We start from the raw sequence: 14,752 nt of genomic DNA on the forward strand, positions 1-14,752 counted from the left end.
CTTTGTACAGCTCATGTAGTTTATTAAACACGTAACCACAACCAGTACGGCCCAGTTTGGTTCCTGGGGTCACTGGGGCTGCTCTCCAGTATGGCCCAGTCTGGTCACTGGGGGCACTGGAGCTACTTCTTCCTCTTGCCCTTGGGCACCTCGGGGGTCCTGCCCTGGGCCAGCGCCAGGCGCCGCTTCAGCTCCAGCAGTTTGGCCACCTGGGCGTCCACCTGGGCCTTGTCCCCCTGGGCCGCCTTAAGCTGCCTCACCAGGTCACCCTGGAGGGGGGAGGATTTGGGGGGATGAGGGGTCTGGGGGGGGAGGTGTGACAGAGCCCTTAACCCCCTGTCTGTGCCCTGTGCCCCTCACCTGCTTGGCCACCTCCTCTGTCAGCTCCTGGATCAGCCGGGGGTCACCTGGGGCCGTGTCGGGGGCTGCAGGGGGGGCTGGGCCTGGGGGGGGCTCTTTGGCCTGTGAGGGCAGAGGGGGGGTCAGGCCCTGCCCTGGGCACGGCTCTGCAACCCCCCGGCAGGGGCAGGGGCAGCTTCACCTGGGGGAGTTACCTGGGGGAGTTACCTGGGGCTGTGCCCGAAGTTACCTGAGGCAGCTCCAGGAGGTACCTGGAGTTACCCTGTGCCTGGAGTTACCTGGGGCTCCACAGCAACACCTGGGCAGGGGGGGGCAGGGATGGGGGGCTGCAGGTGCCCAAGGTGGGGGGTCTGGGGGGCTCCTGAGCCTCCACTCACCTGCCCCCCCCCGAAGCGTTTCCGCAGGGCCTCCACCTGCTCCGGCTCCAGCTTCTGGAACAGGGGGCTCACCTGGCACGGCAGGGACGGGGGAGGGGGGGTCACACCTGGGGGGTGGCACCCCCGGACCCCACCCAGGGGATGGGGGGCACAGCTTCCCCTTCCCCCACACCCCGGGGGGGCACAGCCCACCCTCTCTGCCCATCTGGTGGGGGCACAGACCCCCCACCCATCTCCCGGGGGTCCCACCCTGCCCCCCATCCCATGGGGGGGTCCCACCCTGTCCCTCACCCCCGGGGGTCCCACCCTCTCCCCCATCCCCTTATGTCCCACCCTGTCCCCCATCCCATGGGGGTCTCAGCCAGCCCCGGGAGGGTCCCACTCTGTCCCTCACCCCTCTGGGAGTCCCAGCCAGCCCCCCCCTCCCATTGGGGTCCCCCCCGTCCCCCACCCCCCGGGGTTCCCCCCTGCCCCCCATCCCCTTGGGGTCCTCCCCTGTCCCCCCACCCCCGGGGGTCCCCCCTGCCCCCCCTCCCATTGGGGTCCCCCCTGTCCCCCCACCGCCGGGGGTCCCCCCTGCCCCCCACTCACGGTGCCCACGCGGTGCCCGGGGGGGAGGGTGCAGGTGAGGGCGGGGGCCGAGGCCGCGGCGCTCGGGGGGCACCCGGAGCTGCTCCTGGATGGCGGCGCTGACCCCCGGGCACGAAGGGCTGGAGCAGCGCGGCCAGGGCGGCCGCCACGTTCACGGCCACGCCCGTCACGGTGCCCGCGCGCTGCCTGGGGGGGACACACACAGTGACCCCCGAGACATCCCTGGGACCCCCCCCTGGTGCACCCCCCCACCGTCAGTGACCCGAGACCCCCCCTGTGCCACCCCCACCCGCCACGTTCACGGCCACGCCCGTCACGGTGCCCGCGCGCTGCCTGGGGGGGGACACACACAGTGACCCCTGAGACCCCTCTGAGATCCCCCAGTGCCCCCCACAGTCAGTAACCACCTCAGACCCCCCCATGCCCCCCCACCCGCCACGTTCACGGCCACGCCCGTCACTGTCCCCACGTGCTGCCTGGGAGAGGGGGACACACACCGAGACACAGCTCAGCGACACCCCAAGACCCCTCTGAAACTCCCCACCAGCAGTGCCCCCCCTGGAAACCCCCCCACCATCAGCACCCCCTCCAAACGCCCCCACTGTCAATGCCCCCCCCCTTACATTCCCTCCCCTGCTGGTCCCCGAGCGCTGCCCAGGGCAGGGACACTGTGACCCCCCCACTGTGACCCCCCCACTGTGACCCCCCCTATGCCCACCCCTGCCCGGAGCCTGGGGGGGCAGGGACCCCTCAGTGCCACTCCCCGTGTCGCTGTGCCCCTCCCAGCTCCCAGTCCTGTCCCCCCCCCTCAGTGTCACCTCCCGTGTCCCCCCCAAGGCCCCCATCACTGCCTTGCCCCCGCCGTGTCCCCCAACCCCCTGTGCCCCCCCAGCCTGTGGCTCTGACCCCACAATGCCCCCCCCAGTGCCAGCCCCCCCACCAGTGCCCCCCCGTCCCCCCACCCTCACCTGTCCCCCCCCCTCACCTGTCCCCACCCTCACCTGTACCCACCCTCACTTGTCTTCCACACTCACCTGTCCCACACTCACCTGTCCCCCCACCCTCACTTGTCTTCCACACTCACCTGTCCCCCCCCCACACTCACCTGTCCCCCCCTCACCTGTCCCCCCACACTCACCTGTCCCCCACCCTCACCTGTCCCCCCCTCACCTGTCCCACCCTCCCCTGTCCCCCCCCCCTCACCTGTCCCCCCCTCACCTGTCCCCCTGGTCGCCCTTGATGCGTTTCCAGGGCTCGTTCACCTGGATGTACTGGTTGCCGTGGCGGGAGATGCCCAGGACACACCTGAGGGCGTCCCGGAGCCTGGGGGGGCACGGGGGGGGCTCAGCACCTGCGGGGGGGGCCGTGACCCCCTCCTTGGGCGTGGGGACCCCCTGCACCCCCCACACCCTCTCCATGAGTGGTGGGACCCCCACACCCACCGGACCCCCCATGGGACCCTCCACATCCACCGGACCCCCAATGGGACCCCCCCACACCCACCGGACTCCCAGTGGGACCCCCCACACCCTCTCCATGAGTGGTGGGACCCCCCACATCCACTGGGCCCCCAGTGGGACCCCCCGCACCCACCAGACCCTCTCCATGAGTGGTGGGACCCCCCACTCCCACCAGACCCCCAGTGGGACCCCCCGCACCCCCCCCATGAGTGATGAGACCCCTCACACCCCCCACACCCCTCTCCATGAGTGATGGGCCCCCCCGCACCCACCAGACCCCCAATGCGCCCCCCCCACCCACTGGACCCTCTCCATGAGCAATGGGACCCCCCACTCCCACCAGACCCCCAGTGGGACCCCCCGCACCCCCCACACCCTCTCCATGAGTGATGGGCCCCCTCACACCCACCAGACCCCCAGTGGGACCCCCCGCACCCACCGGACCCTCTCCATGAGCCAATGGGTCCCCCCTGCACCCACCAGACCCCCAGTGGGACCCCCCGCACCCACCGGACCCTCTCCATGAGCCGATGGTAGCGCCGGATCTCCAGCGACAGCCGCGCCAGGAGCCGCCGGTCGTCGGGGCCCAGAACCATGGGGGGCACCGACCCCCCGAAAAACTTCACCACGAACATGCCGGCCCTGCACGGGGACAGGGGACAACGGGGTGACAACGGGGTGACAACGGGGTGACAACAGGGGGACAACAGCCCTGCACGGGGACAGGGGACAGGTGACAACGGGGTGACAACAGGGGGACAACGGGGTGACAACGGGGGGACAACGGGGGGACAACGGGGGGACAACGGGGGGACAACAGGGTGACAACAGCCCTGCACGGGACGGGGGACAACGGGGTGACAACGGGGGGACAAAAGCCCAGGGACAGGGGGACAACAGGGTGACAACTGCACGGGGACAAGGGGACAAAGGGGTGACAACAGCCCTGCACGGGGACGGGGACAACGGGGTGACAACAGCCCTGGGACAGGGGACAACGGGGTGACAACAGGGTGACAACAGCCTGGGGACTGGGGTGAGAACAGCCCAGTCCCTCCAGGTGTCCTAGGTATGGTCACAGTCCCAGGTACAGCTGAGCCCAGGTGTGCTCACCTGTTGATGAAGTTGCCCAGGTTGTTGAGCAGCTCGCCGTTGTTCTTGAGCTGCAGGTCGGCCCAGGAGAAGGCGCTGTCCTGGCCCTCGGGCCGCAGGTAGAGCAGGTAGAAGCGCCAGACGTCGGGGGCGATGCCTGTGTCCCGGGCCATGTCCCCGAACACGCCCACCCCCCGGCTCTTGGAGAACTTCCCGTCCTCGTAGTTCAGGTACTCTGGGGGGGACACGTGGGGGGACCCCCGGGGCTGGGACCTGGGATCTGGGGACCCCCACACCTGGGGAACCCACACCTGGGACCCTCAGAGCTGGGGAACCCACACCTGGGGACCCCCACACCTGGGGAACCCCACACCTGGAGACCCCCACACCTGGGGAACCCCACACCTGGAGACCCCCACACCTGGGGAACCTCGGAGCTGGGGAACCCACACCTGGGGAACCTCAGAGCTGGGGAACCCACACCTGGGGACCCCCACACCTGGGGAACCTCAGAGCTGGGGACCTCCTTACCTGAGGACCCCCAGAGCTGGAGACCCTGTACCTGAGGACCCTACCTGGGGACCCCCCACTATACCTGGGGACCCTCCTGCACCTGGAGACCCTTGGACCTGGGGACCCCCCGTGCTGAGGACCTCCTTACCTGGGGACCCCTCCATAACTGGGGACCCCCCTGTACCTGGGGACTGTCTTACCTGGGGACCCCCGTACCTGAGGACACCCCCATGACTGACGACCCCCGTACCTGGAGACACCCCTGGTATCCAAGAAACCCCCCCAGTACCTGAGGCCTCCCCCACACCTGTGCCCCTGTACCTGTTCCCCCTACCTGTTCTCCCCATACCCGTTCCCCCGTACCTGTCCCCCCCACCTGTTCCCCCGTACCTGTGCCTCCCACACCTGTTCCTCCACACCTGTTCTCCCACACCTGTTCCCTCCATACCCGTTCCCCCATACCTGTTCCCCCATACCTGTTCCCCCCCCACCTGTCCCCCCCGTCCCCGTACCTGTGGCGATGAGGTGCCTCACCAGGGTGTAGTTGTCGTCGGCGCCCAGGAGGGAGCAGGGGAACACGACGCTGTGGAAGGGCACGTTGTCCTTGGCCATGAAGTTGTACAGCTCCACCTGCGGCAGGTAAGGGGGGGGTGGGTCCCCGGCGCAACCAGGTGTGCCGCCCCACGCCCACCCGTGCCCCGCCCCTCCCACCTGCTCGGGGTTCTTCCACCAGCGCTCCCAGTGCTCGGTGTAGGTGGCGGTGATGGACAGGTACCCGATGGGGGCGTCGAACCACACGTAGAACACCTGGGGAGGGGGGACACACCTGAGCAGGTGAGCCTGGGGGGGGAGCCCAGCTCACACCTGAGCAGGTGAGCCCGGGGTGGGGGGGCCCAGCTCACACCTGAGCAGGTGAGCCCAGGGTGGGGGGGCCCAGCCCACACCTGAGCAGGTGAGCCTGGGGCGGGGGGGCCCAGCCCACACCTGAGCAGGTGAGCCTGGGGCAGGCAGGCCCAGCGGGCACACCTGAGCAGGCAGGCCCAGCGGGCACACCTGGGGCCGGGGACACACCCACCTTGTCTCGGAAGCCATCGAGGGGCACGGGGGTGCCCCAGGTGAGGTCGCGGGTGATGCAGCGCGGGCGGAGCCCGTCCCGCAGCCAGGAGCGCGTGATGTGCCGCGCGTTGGGCGTCCACTCACCTGCCGCCCAGGTGCGCTCCAGCCACGCCTCCAGCCGCCCCTCCAGCTGTGGGGGGACACGGCGGGTCACTCGGGGTCCCCCAGGGGTCCCAGCACCCCCCCCCGGGGCGCGGCTCACCTTGGGCAGGTCCAGGAACAGGTGCTGGGTGGGCGTCACCACCGGGACCCCCCGGCACAGTTTACACTGCGGGTTCTGGGGGGAAACGGGGGGGGTCACAATGGGGGGGGGGGTAAAAGGTTGGGGAGGGGTCCCAAAGGTGGGAGGGAGGGCCCCAAAGGTGAGGTGGGGCGGGGGGTCCCAAAGGTGGGGGGATCCTAAAGGTGGGGGGTGTCCCAAAGGTGTGGGGGAACCCTCAAAGCTGGGAGGTCGGTCCCCAAAGGTGGGGGGTGGTTTGTCCCCCGAGGTGGGGAGGGGTCCCCAAAGTTCAGGGGTGTCCCCCAGACAGGGGGAGGTCCCTAAAGCTAAGAGAGTGTCCCCACAGGTAGGGGGGTGTCCCCCCACGTAGGGGGCTGTCCCCACAGGTAGGGGGGTGTCCCCCCGGGCAGGGGGGTGTCCCCCCAGGTAGGGGGGTGTCCCCCCGGGCAGGGGGGTGTCCCCCCAGGTAGGGGTGTGTCCCCCCGGGCAGAGGGGGTGTCCCCACAGATAGGGGGCTGTCCCCCCACGTAGGGGGCTGTCCCCACAGGTAGGGGGGTGTCCCCCCGGGCAGGGGGGTGTCCCCCCAGGTAGGGGGGTGTCCCCCCGGGCAGGGGGGTGTCCCCCCAGGTAGGGGGGTGTCCCCCCGGGCAGAGGGGGTGTCCCCACGGGTAGGGGGGTGTCCCCCCAGGTAGGGGGGGGTGTCCCCACAGGTAGAGGGGTGTCCCCCCAGGTAGGGGTGTGTCTCCCCGGGCAGGGGGCTCCGCAGCCCCACCTGCAGCTCCACGGCGTTGATGAGCCGCCCGCACTGGTCGCACTGGTCCCCGCGGGCCTCGGCGAAGCCGCAGGAGGGGCAGGTGCCCTCCACGAACCTGTCGGCCAGGTAGCGCCCGCAGGAGCCACACCTGAGCTGCTCCAGCGTGTCCTGCAGCACGAAGCCCCGCGCCTGCAGCCGCTGGAAGATGTCCTGGGCGATCCTGGGGGGGAGGGGAGAGGGGCCCGTCAGGCACAGGTGGGGTCACCTAGAGGGGGGGCTCACCTGCTGTGACGGGGCTCACCCGGTGTGGTGGGACTCACCTGCTCTGGGGGGTTCACCTGGTCTGTGGTGACTCACCTGCTGTGAGGGGGGCTCACCTGGTCTGGGGGGGCTCACCTGGTCTGGGGGGACCTCACCTGCTGTGAGGGCTCACTTGGTCTCGGGGGGCTCACCTGGTCTGGGGGGACTCAGCTGATGGGGTGGGGCTCACCTGCTCTGGTGGAATTCACCTGGTCTGGTGGGGGATCACCTTATGCAGTGGAACTCACCTGATCCGGGGGGACTCACCTGCCCTGGGGGCACTCACCTGGTCTGACAGAGCTCACCTGGTCTGACAGAGCTCACCTGCCCCGGGGGCACTCACCTGGCCTGACAGATCTCACCTGGCCTGACAGATCTCACCTGGTCTGACAGAGCTCACCTGGTCTGACAGAGCTCACCTGCCCCGGGGGCACTCACCTGGTGTGACAGACCTCACCTGCCCCGGGGGCACTCACCTGGTGTGACAGAGCTCACCTGCCCCGGGGGCACTCACCTGGTCTGCTGGGGCGTGGTGGTGCGGCCGAAGTGGTCGAAGGAGATCTGGAACCAGGCGTAGACGTCGGCGTGCACCTGGTGGTACCTGTCGCAGAGCTCGCGCGGGCTCAGCCCCTCCTGCAGCGCCCGCGTCTCCGTGGCCGTGCCGTACTCGTCCGTGCCGCACACGAACAGCGTGTTCCACCCGCGCGAACGGGAGTACCTGGGCACAGGTACACCTGTCACACCTGGGCATGGGTACCTGTCACACCTGGGCACGGGTACCTGTCACACCTGTCACACCAACAGCGTGTTCCACCCGCGCAAACGGGAGTACCTGGGCACAGGTACACCTGTCACACCTGGGCACAGGTACACCTGTCACACCTGGGCACAGCTACCTGTCACACCTGTCACACCAACAGCGTGTTCCACCCGCGGGCGCGGGAGTACCTGGGCACAGGTGTTTGTCACACCTGTCACAGCTCTGTGTTCCACCCGTGTGCCTGGCAGTACCTGCACACAGGTATCTGTCAGTCACACCTGGGCACAGGTACCTGTCACACCTGTGTGTTCCACCTGCACGGCTGGCAGTACCTGGGCACAGCTACCTGTCACACTTGAGCACAGGTACCTGTCACATCTGGGCACACCTGTCACACCTGGGCACAGGTACCTGTCACACTTGTCTGTTCCAGCCCCACAGCTGGCAGTACCTGTGCTTGGGTACTTGTCACACCTGTGGGGACACCTGTGACACCTGTGCATGGACACCTGCGACACCTGTGCAGGTGTGATGACAGCACAGTCCCCCTGCTCATCCCTCAGCCCCAGGGAGGTTTCCCACAGCCGGCAGTACCTGCGGGGGCACACCTGGAGCACCTGGGCAGGTGTTGTGAGCAGCACAGTCCCCCCGTTCCCCCCAGTCACACCTGGGCAGGTGTTGTGAGCAGCACAGTCCCCCCATTCCCCCCAGTCCCACCTGGGCAGGTGTTGTGTTCCCCTGTTCCCCCCAGTCACACCTGAGCAGGTGTTGTGAGCAGCACAGTCCCCCCATTCCCCCCAGTCCCACCTGGGCAGGTGTTGTGTCCCCCCTGCCCCCCTTGTCCCCCCAGTCCCACCTGGGCAGGTGTTGTGTCCCCCCAGTCCCCCCTGTTCCCCCAGTCCCCCCTTGGGCAGGTGCTGTGTCCCCCTGTCCCCCCAGTCCCCCCCGGGCAGGTGTTGTGTCCCCCCTGCCCCCCCCCCAGTCCCCCCGGCAGGTGCTGTGTCCCCCTGTTCCCCCCAGCCTCACCTGGGCAGGTGCTGTGTCCCCCCTGCCCCCCCCCCAGTCCCCCTGGGCAGGTGCTGTGTCCCCCTGTCCCCCCCAGTCCCCCCGGGCAGGTGCTGTGTCCCCCTGTTCCCCCAGTCCCCCCGGCAGGTGCTGTGTCCCCCCTGTCCCCCCAGTCCCCCCGGCAGGTGTTGTGTCCCCCTGTTCCCCCCAGTCCCCCCCGGCAGGTGCTGTGTCCCCCCTGTCCCCCCAGTCCCCCCGGCAGGTGCTGTGTCCCCCCTGTCCCCCCAGTCCCCCGGCAGGTGCTGTGTCCCCGCTCACCTGGCGAAGGTGTCAGCGCTGAGGACGCAGCCGATGATGTTGCCCAGGTGCGGGACGTTGTTGACGTAGGGCAGGGGCGCTGGTGATCAGCACGTTCCGCTCGCCCTCCACAGGTAACCTGGGGGGGGCGGGGTCAGAGGGGGACCCCAACCCCCCAACACCCCCAGCACCTGGGCACGCCCACGGGGTCACTGGGACAGGGGTCACCGGCCACGCACACAGGTGCCACTCACAGGTGTCACTCACACAGGTGTGTCACTCACACAGGTGTGTCACTCACACAGATGTCACACACTCACACAGGTGTGTCACTCACACAGGTGTGTCACTCACACAGGTGTGTCACTCACACAGGTGTCACACACTCACACAGGTGTGTCACTCACACAGGTGTGTCACACTGATGCCTTAAGCCCCAATGGTTTTTTTTTATTTTTCTAATATTTGTAAGACTTGTAAATTTTATAGGTAGGTTTTAAAAGCAGAAACCCCTCTGTCCCTTGTTCCTTTCCCTTGTTTATACATTCCCTAACCCTCTTACCCCATTCTATGCCTTCTATATCAACCCTACCCCTGAATCCAGTAGCAGTGTTTAGTCTTTTGTCAAGGTAAAGGCCCAGACTGTTTGGAGAACAGCGTATCAGGGCCTAAACCACAGAGTACGGTCAAAAACTAGGTGACAATATACCCTTTGTACTCTGATGAAGCTGAAGATGATGAAGGAGGTGGTCCCAAAAAGACCCCAGACCCAATTCTCAGGGGGAGGGCCCGGGGCGGTCCAGAGGAAGGGCAAAGGGTGGACACATCTGGGATTGGATGGATAATGTTATAAAATGGAACCTCTCGGGCACGGCCGGTGCGCGCGTCTATATCCCCTACTGCCTTGGCAAATAAACCCTTTCTTATGTCACCCCTAATTAACTGCTCCGGAGATTTTTTCTACACCAAAATACACCGGCAACACACACTCACACTGGTATCACACAGGTGTGTCACACACTCACACAGGTGTCTCTCACACAGGTGTGTCACACACTCACACAGGTGTGTCACACACTCACACAGGTGTCACTCACACAGGTGTGTCACACACTCACACTGGTATCACACAGGTGTGTCACACACTCAGGTGTCTCTCACACAGGTGTCACTCACACAGGTGTGTCACACACTCACACAGGTGTGTCACTCACACAGGTGTGTCACACACCTCACACAGGTATCACACAGGTGTGCCACACACTCACACAGGTGTGCCACACACTCACACAGGTCTCACACAGGTGTGTCACTCACACAGGTGTGTCACTCACACAGGTGTGTCACACACTCACGCAGGTGTCACACAGGTGTGTCACACACTCACACAGGTGTGTCACACACACAGGTCTCACACAGGTGTGTCACACACTCACACAGGTGTCTCTCACACAGGTGTCACTCACACAGGTGTGTCACACACTCACACAGGTGTCACACAGGTGTGTCACACACTCACACAGGTGTGTCACACACTCACACAGGTGTGTGTGGCTCCCGTGGCGGGGGCAGTGCCTCAGGTCCCTCTCCCAGGTGTCACACAGGTGTGTCACTCACACAGGTGTGTCACACACTCACACAGGTGTGTCACTCACACAGGTGTGTCACACACTCACACAGGTGTGTCACTCGCACAGGTGTGTCACTCACACAGGTGTGTCACACACTCACACAGGTGTCACACACTCACACAGGTGTGTCACACACTCACACAGGTGTGCGTGGCTCCCGTGGCGGGGGCAGTGCCTCAGGTCCCCTCTCCCAGGTGTCACTCACACAGGTGTGTCACTCACACAGGTGTCACACAGGTGTGTCACACACTCACACAGGTGTGTCACACACTCACACAGGTGTCACACAGGTGTGTCACACACTCACACAGGTGTGTCACACACTCACACAGGTGTGTCACACACTCACACAGGTGTGTCACACTCACACAGGTGTCACACAGGTTTGTCACACACTCACACAGGTTTGTCACACACTCACACAGGTGTGTCACACACTCACACAGGTGTGCGTGGCTCCCGTGGCGGGGGCAGTGCCTCAGGTCCCCTCTCCCAGGTGTCACTCACACAGATGTGTCACACACTCACACAAGTGTCACACAGGTGTGTCACACACTCACACAGGTGTGCGTGGCTCCCGTGGCGGGGGGCAGTGCCTCAGGTCCCCTCTCCCAGGTGTCCAGGGCGGCCGCGATGTCCTCGTCCGTCAGCGCTCCGCTCGGGCCCCTCCTCGTCCTGCGGGCACCAGGTGAGCAGGGGCCGCTCTCACCTGTCCCCCCTCCCCCCGTGCCCAGGCCCTACCTGGGGGTCGCTGCGGGGGCCCAGGTGTGGCGGGGGGTGCTGGGCCAGGTGTGCCCGGAGCTCCGGCAGCTCCCGCGGCAGCAGCGCGGCCACGTCGCGACACGGCCCCCACTGGGACATGGCCCCGAACCAGGAGCGCAGCACCTGCAGCTCACCTGGGCAGGTGAGAGACGGCACAGTGAGCACCTGCAGCTCACCTGGGCAGGTGAGAGACGGCACAGTGAGCACCTGCAGCTCACCTGGGCAGGTGAGACACAGAGCACAGTGAGCACCCCACAGCTCACCTGGGCAGGTGAGAGACAGGGCACAGTGAGCACCCACAGCTCACCTGGGCAGGTGAGAGACAGGGTACAGTGAGCACCCACAGCTCACCTGGGCAGGTGAGAGACAGGGTACAGTGAGCACCCACAGCTCACCTGGGCAGGTGAGACACAGAGCACAGTGAGCACCCACAGCTCACCTGGGGCAGGTGAGACACAGAGAGCACAGTGAGCACCCACAGCTCACCTGGGCAGGTGGGACACAGAGAGCATTCTGAGCCCCCACAGCTCACCTGCCCAGGTGAGACACAGAGCACAGTGAGCACCTGCAGCTCACCTGGGCAGGTGAGACACAGAGCACAGTGAGCACCTGCAGCTCACCTGGGCAGGGTGAGACACAGAGCACAGTGAGCACCTGCAGCTCACCTGGGCAGGTGAGAGGGCACAGTGGAGCACCCACAGCTCACCTGGGCAGGTGAGAGGGCACAGTGAGCACCCACAGCTCACCTGGGCAGGTGAGACACAGAGCACAGTGAGCACCCACAGCTCACCTGCCCAGGTGAGACACAGAGAGCATTCTGAGCCCCCCCGGCCCAGCACAGCCCCCCCAGTTCCCCTCGGCTCTTACTGGGCAGACTGGTCTCGTCCTGCAGCACCGGGAAGAGGCTCCCCCAGACCACGACATCGGCCACCGACGGCACGTCCTGGGGACAGGGGACAGCTGGGGAACTGGGAACTGGGAACTGGGGGAACTGGGGGAACTGGGGGCACTGGGGGCACTGGGGGCACTGGGGGCAACTGGGGGAACTGGGGGCACTGGGGGAACTGGGGGAACTGGGAGTACTGGGGGAACTGGGGGCACTGGGGGAACTGGGAGTACTGGGGGAACTGGGGGAACTGGGAGTACTGGGGGCACTGGGTAACTGGGGGAACTGGGGAAACTGGGGACACTGGGGGAACTGGATGTACTGGGAGTACTGGGGGCACTGGGAGTACTGGGGGAACTGGGGGGCACTGGGGGAACTGGGTAACTGGGGGAACTGGGAGTACTGGGGGCACTGGGTAACTGGGGGAACTGGGGGCACTGGGGACACTGGGGGAACTGGGGACACTGGGGACACTGGGGGAACTGGGAGTACTGGGGGAACTGGGGGCACTGGGGGAACTGGGGGCACTGGGGAGTACTGGGGGCACTGGGAGTACTGGGGGAACTGGGGGCACTGGGGGGAACTGGGGGTATCCAGCATCCTGCAGAGCAGACCAGTCAGGCACTGGGGGCGTTACTGGGGCACTGGGAGCACCAGTCATCCCACGGCACAGACCCCAGTCAGGATACTGGGGGCACTGGGAGGGTGTGCCTGAGGGATACTGGGGGCACTGGGAGGGTGTGCCTGAGGGATACTGGGGGCACAGGGGGATGTGCTGGGGGGTACCTGTGGCTGTACTGGGAGGTACTGGGAGCACTGGGAGTACCATGTGGGAACAAGAGAGATGGACTGGGAGCTGTGGGGAAGGGCACTGGGTGGACTGGGAGGCACTGGGGGGGGACAGGGACACACCCGGGGGCAGGGCAGGGTCACACCTGGGGGTAGGGACACACCTGGGGGCAGGGCAGGGTCACACCTGGGGGCAGGGCAGGGGTCACACCTGGGGGCAGGAGTGGGGTCACACCTGGGGGCAGGGCAGGGTCACACCTGGGGGCAGGGCGGGGACACACCTGGGGGGGGACAGGGTCACACCTGGGGGCAGGACTGGGGTCACACCTGGGGGCAGGGCGGGGTCACCCCCGGGGTCCCGGTGCCAGCCCTGGGGTCAGGTGCCCCCCAGCCCCCCACTCACCCCAGCCAGGTGGGCGCTGCCGCTCCGCGCCAGGTGCTGCTCCAGGTGGGTCAGGAGGGGCCTCAGGACCCCCAAAACCTCGGGGTCCCCCCGGCCCTGAACCAGCCGCAGGTACAAGGCACAGGCTGCTGCGGGCTGGGGGCACAGCGGGGTCAGGGGGGTCAGAGGGCACAGGGGGGGCACGGGGGGGGTCAGGGGGGCACAGAGGGCACAGGGGGGCACAGTGGGGTCAGGGGGTCAGAGAGCGCGCAGGGGGGCACGGGGGGGTCAGGGGGTCAGAGAGGGTACGGGGGGGCACAGTGGGGTCAGGGGAGGGTTGGGGGAACACAGGGGGGTCAGAGAGGTCAGAGGGGGCACGGGGGGGGTCAGGGGGGCACAGACCCAGTCAGGGGGTCTGGGGGGGTCAGGGGGGCACGGGGGGGTCACTCACCTGCAGCTCAGTGGCCTCCCCACTCCAACCACTGCCGGGTGAGGTCGGTGGGCTCCTCCCCCCGGCACAGGTAGAAATACCTGGGGGGGGGGGGTGGGGGGGGGGGGGTGGGGGGGGGGGGGGGGGGGGGGGTGCAGGGGGGCCAGGGGGGGCTCGGGGGTTATGGGGGTCAGGGGGGTTGGGGGGGGAGTGTTTGAGGGGGTTAACATGGGGGGTTGGGAGATTGAGAGGAGATTAAAGGGGTTGGAAGGGGGTTTGGGAGGGGTTAAGGGGTGGTTTGGGGAAGCTGAGGGGGTTTGGGGGGTCAGGGAGGTTAGGGGGGTTATGGAGGGGGTTGGGGGTTTGAAGTTGGGGGTTCGGAGGGTTGAGGGGGGTTTGGGGTGTTGAGGGGGCCGGAGGGATTCATGGAGGGTTTTAGGGGAGGGCGGGAGGGGTCGAAGGGGGTTTGGGGGGGGTTGAGGGTGATTTTGGAGGGGCGGGGCGGGCTCTGGGGGTCCCGAGGCCCGGCACTCACTGGCAGATGGGCGTTGGGCGAGAACAGGACGGTGCCGCTCTCCAGGCTCCAGCTCCAGCCGGGGGGGGCCGGGGGGGCCGCGGGGCCGCTCTGGGAGGGGGGGACACACCCGGGGGGATCAGACCCGTCCGGGGGTCCCAGGGGGGGGGGATCAGACCCGTCCGGGGGTCCCGAGGGGGGGATCAGACCCGTCCGGGGGTCCGGGGAGGGGATCAGAACCCGTCCGGGGGTCCCGAGGGGGGGGGATCGGACCCGTCCGGGGGTCCCGGGGGGCCGCTCGGGGGTGGGGGGGCTTGGTCAGGCGCGGGGGGTCCGCGCCGGGGGGGCGGGGGTGGGACCCCCCTCGCTCACCTGCGGGGCCGCCCAGGTGTGTCCGCACGGGCGCGGCCGCGGCCCCCGGCGGGCTGCGAGGACCTTGAGGGCGGCGGGAGCGCCCGGGGCCAGGCGGAGCCGCATGGCGGGGACTGGGAGCCACTGGGAGGGACTGGGAGG

The 14,752-nt window shown here is 67.3% G+C and overlaps 1 protein-coding gene and 1 long non-coding RNA gene across 3 annotated transcripts; one reads left to right on the forward strand and one right to left on the reverse strand.

Moving 5' to 3' along the window:
- Window position 1: 1 nt before the first annotated feature.
- On the reverse strand, window positions 2-14,716 carry MARS1 (methionyl-tRNA synthetase 1). The gene is given in 30 exon segments (XM_051776478.1): window positions 2-269; window positions 361-462; window positions 738-809; window positions 1,329-1,373; window positions 1,375-1,437; window positions 1,439-1,514; window positions 2,547-2,651; window positions 3,299-3,430; window positions 3,902-4,115; window positions 4,906-5,023; window positions 5,105-5,200; window positions 5,469-5,639; window positions 5,712-5,786; window positions 6,502-6,703; window positions 7,298-7,501; window positions 8,867-8,940; window positions 8,942-8,984; window positions 10,919-10,953; window positions 11,073-11,126; window positions 11,128-11,151; window positions 11,218-11,372; window positions 12,106-12,181; window positions 13,317-13,451; window positions 13,747-13,764; window positions 13,766-13,826; window positions 14,261-14,268; window positions 14,270-14,305; window positions 14,307-14,350; window positions 14,612-14,660; window positions 14,663-14,716. Coding segments are annotated over 30 exon segments (2,688 nt in total). The 3' UTR covers window positions 2-122.
- On the forward strand, window positions 9,870-10,799 carry LOC127465951 (uncharacterized). Of its 2 annotated transcripts, none has more exons than XR_007902492.1 (3): window positions 9,870-9,978; window positions 10,560-10,622; window positions 10,703-10,799. It is a non-coding gene; the product is annotated as an uncharacterized LOC127465951 (long non-coding RNA). The 2 variants fall into 2 exon arrangements; XR_007902491.1 differs by lacking the exon at window positions 9,870-9,978 and adding an exon at window positions 9,998-10,096.
- Window positions 14,717-14,752: the final 36 nt, after the last annotated feature.

Source organism: Manacus candei, unplaced genomic scaffold (genome assembly GCF_025592945.1).
Source record: "Manacus candei isolate 608988 ecotype Guabito, Panama unplaced genomic scaffold, ASM2559294v1 h1tg000541l, whole genome shotgun sequence".
Taxonomy (NCBI): Eukaryota; Metazoa; Chordata; class Aves; order Passeriformes; family Pipridae; genus Manacus; species Manacus candei.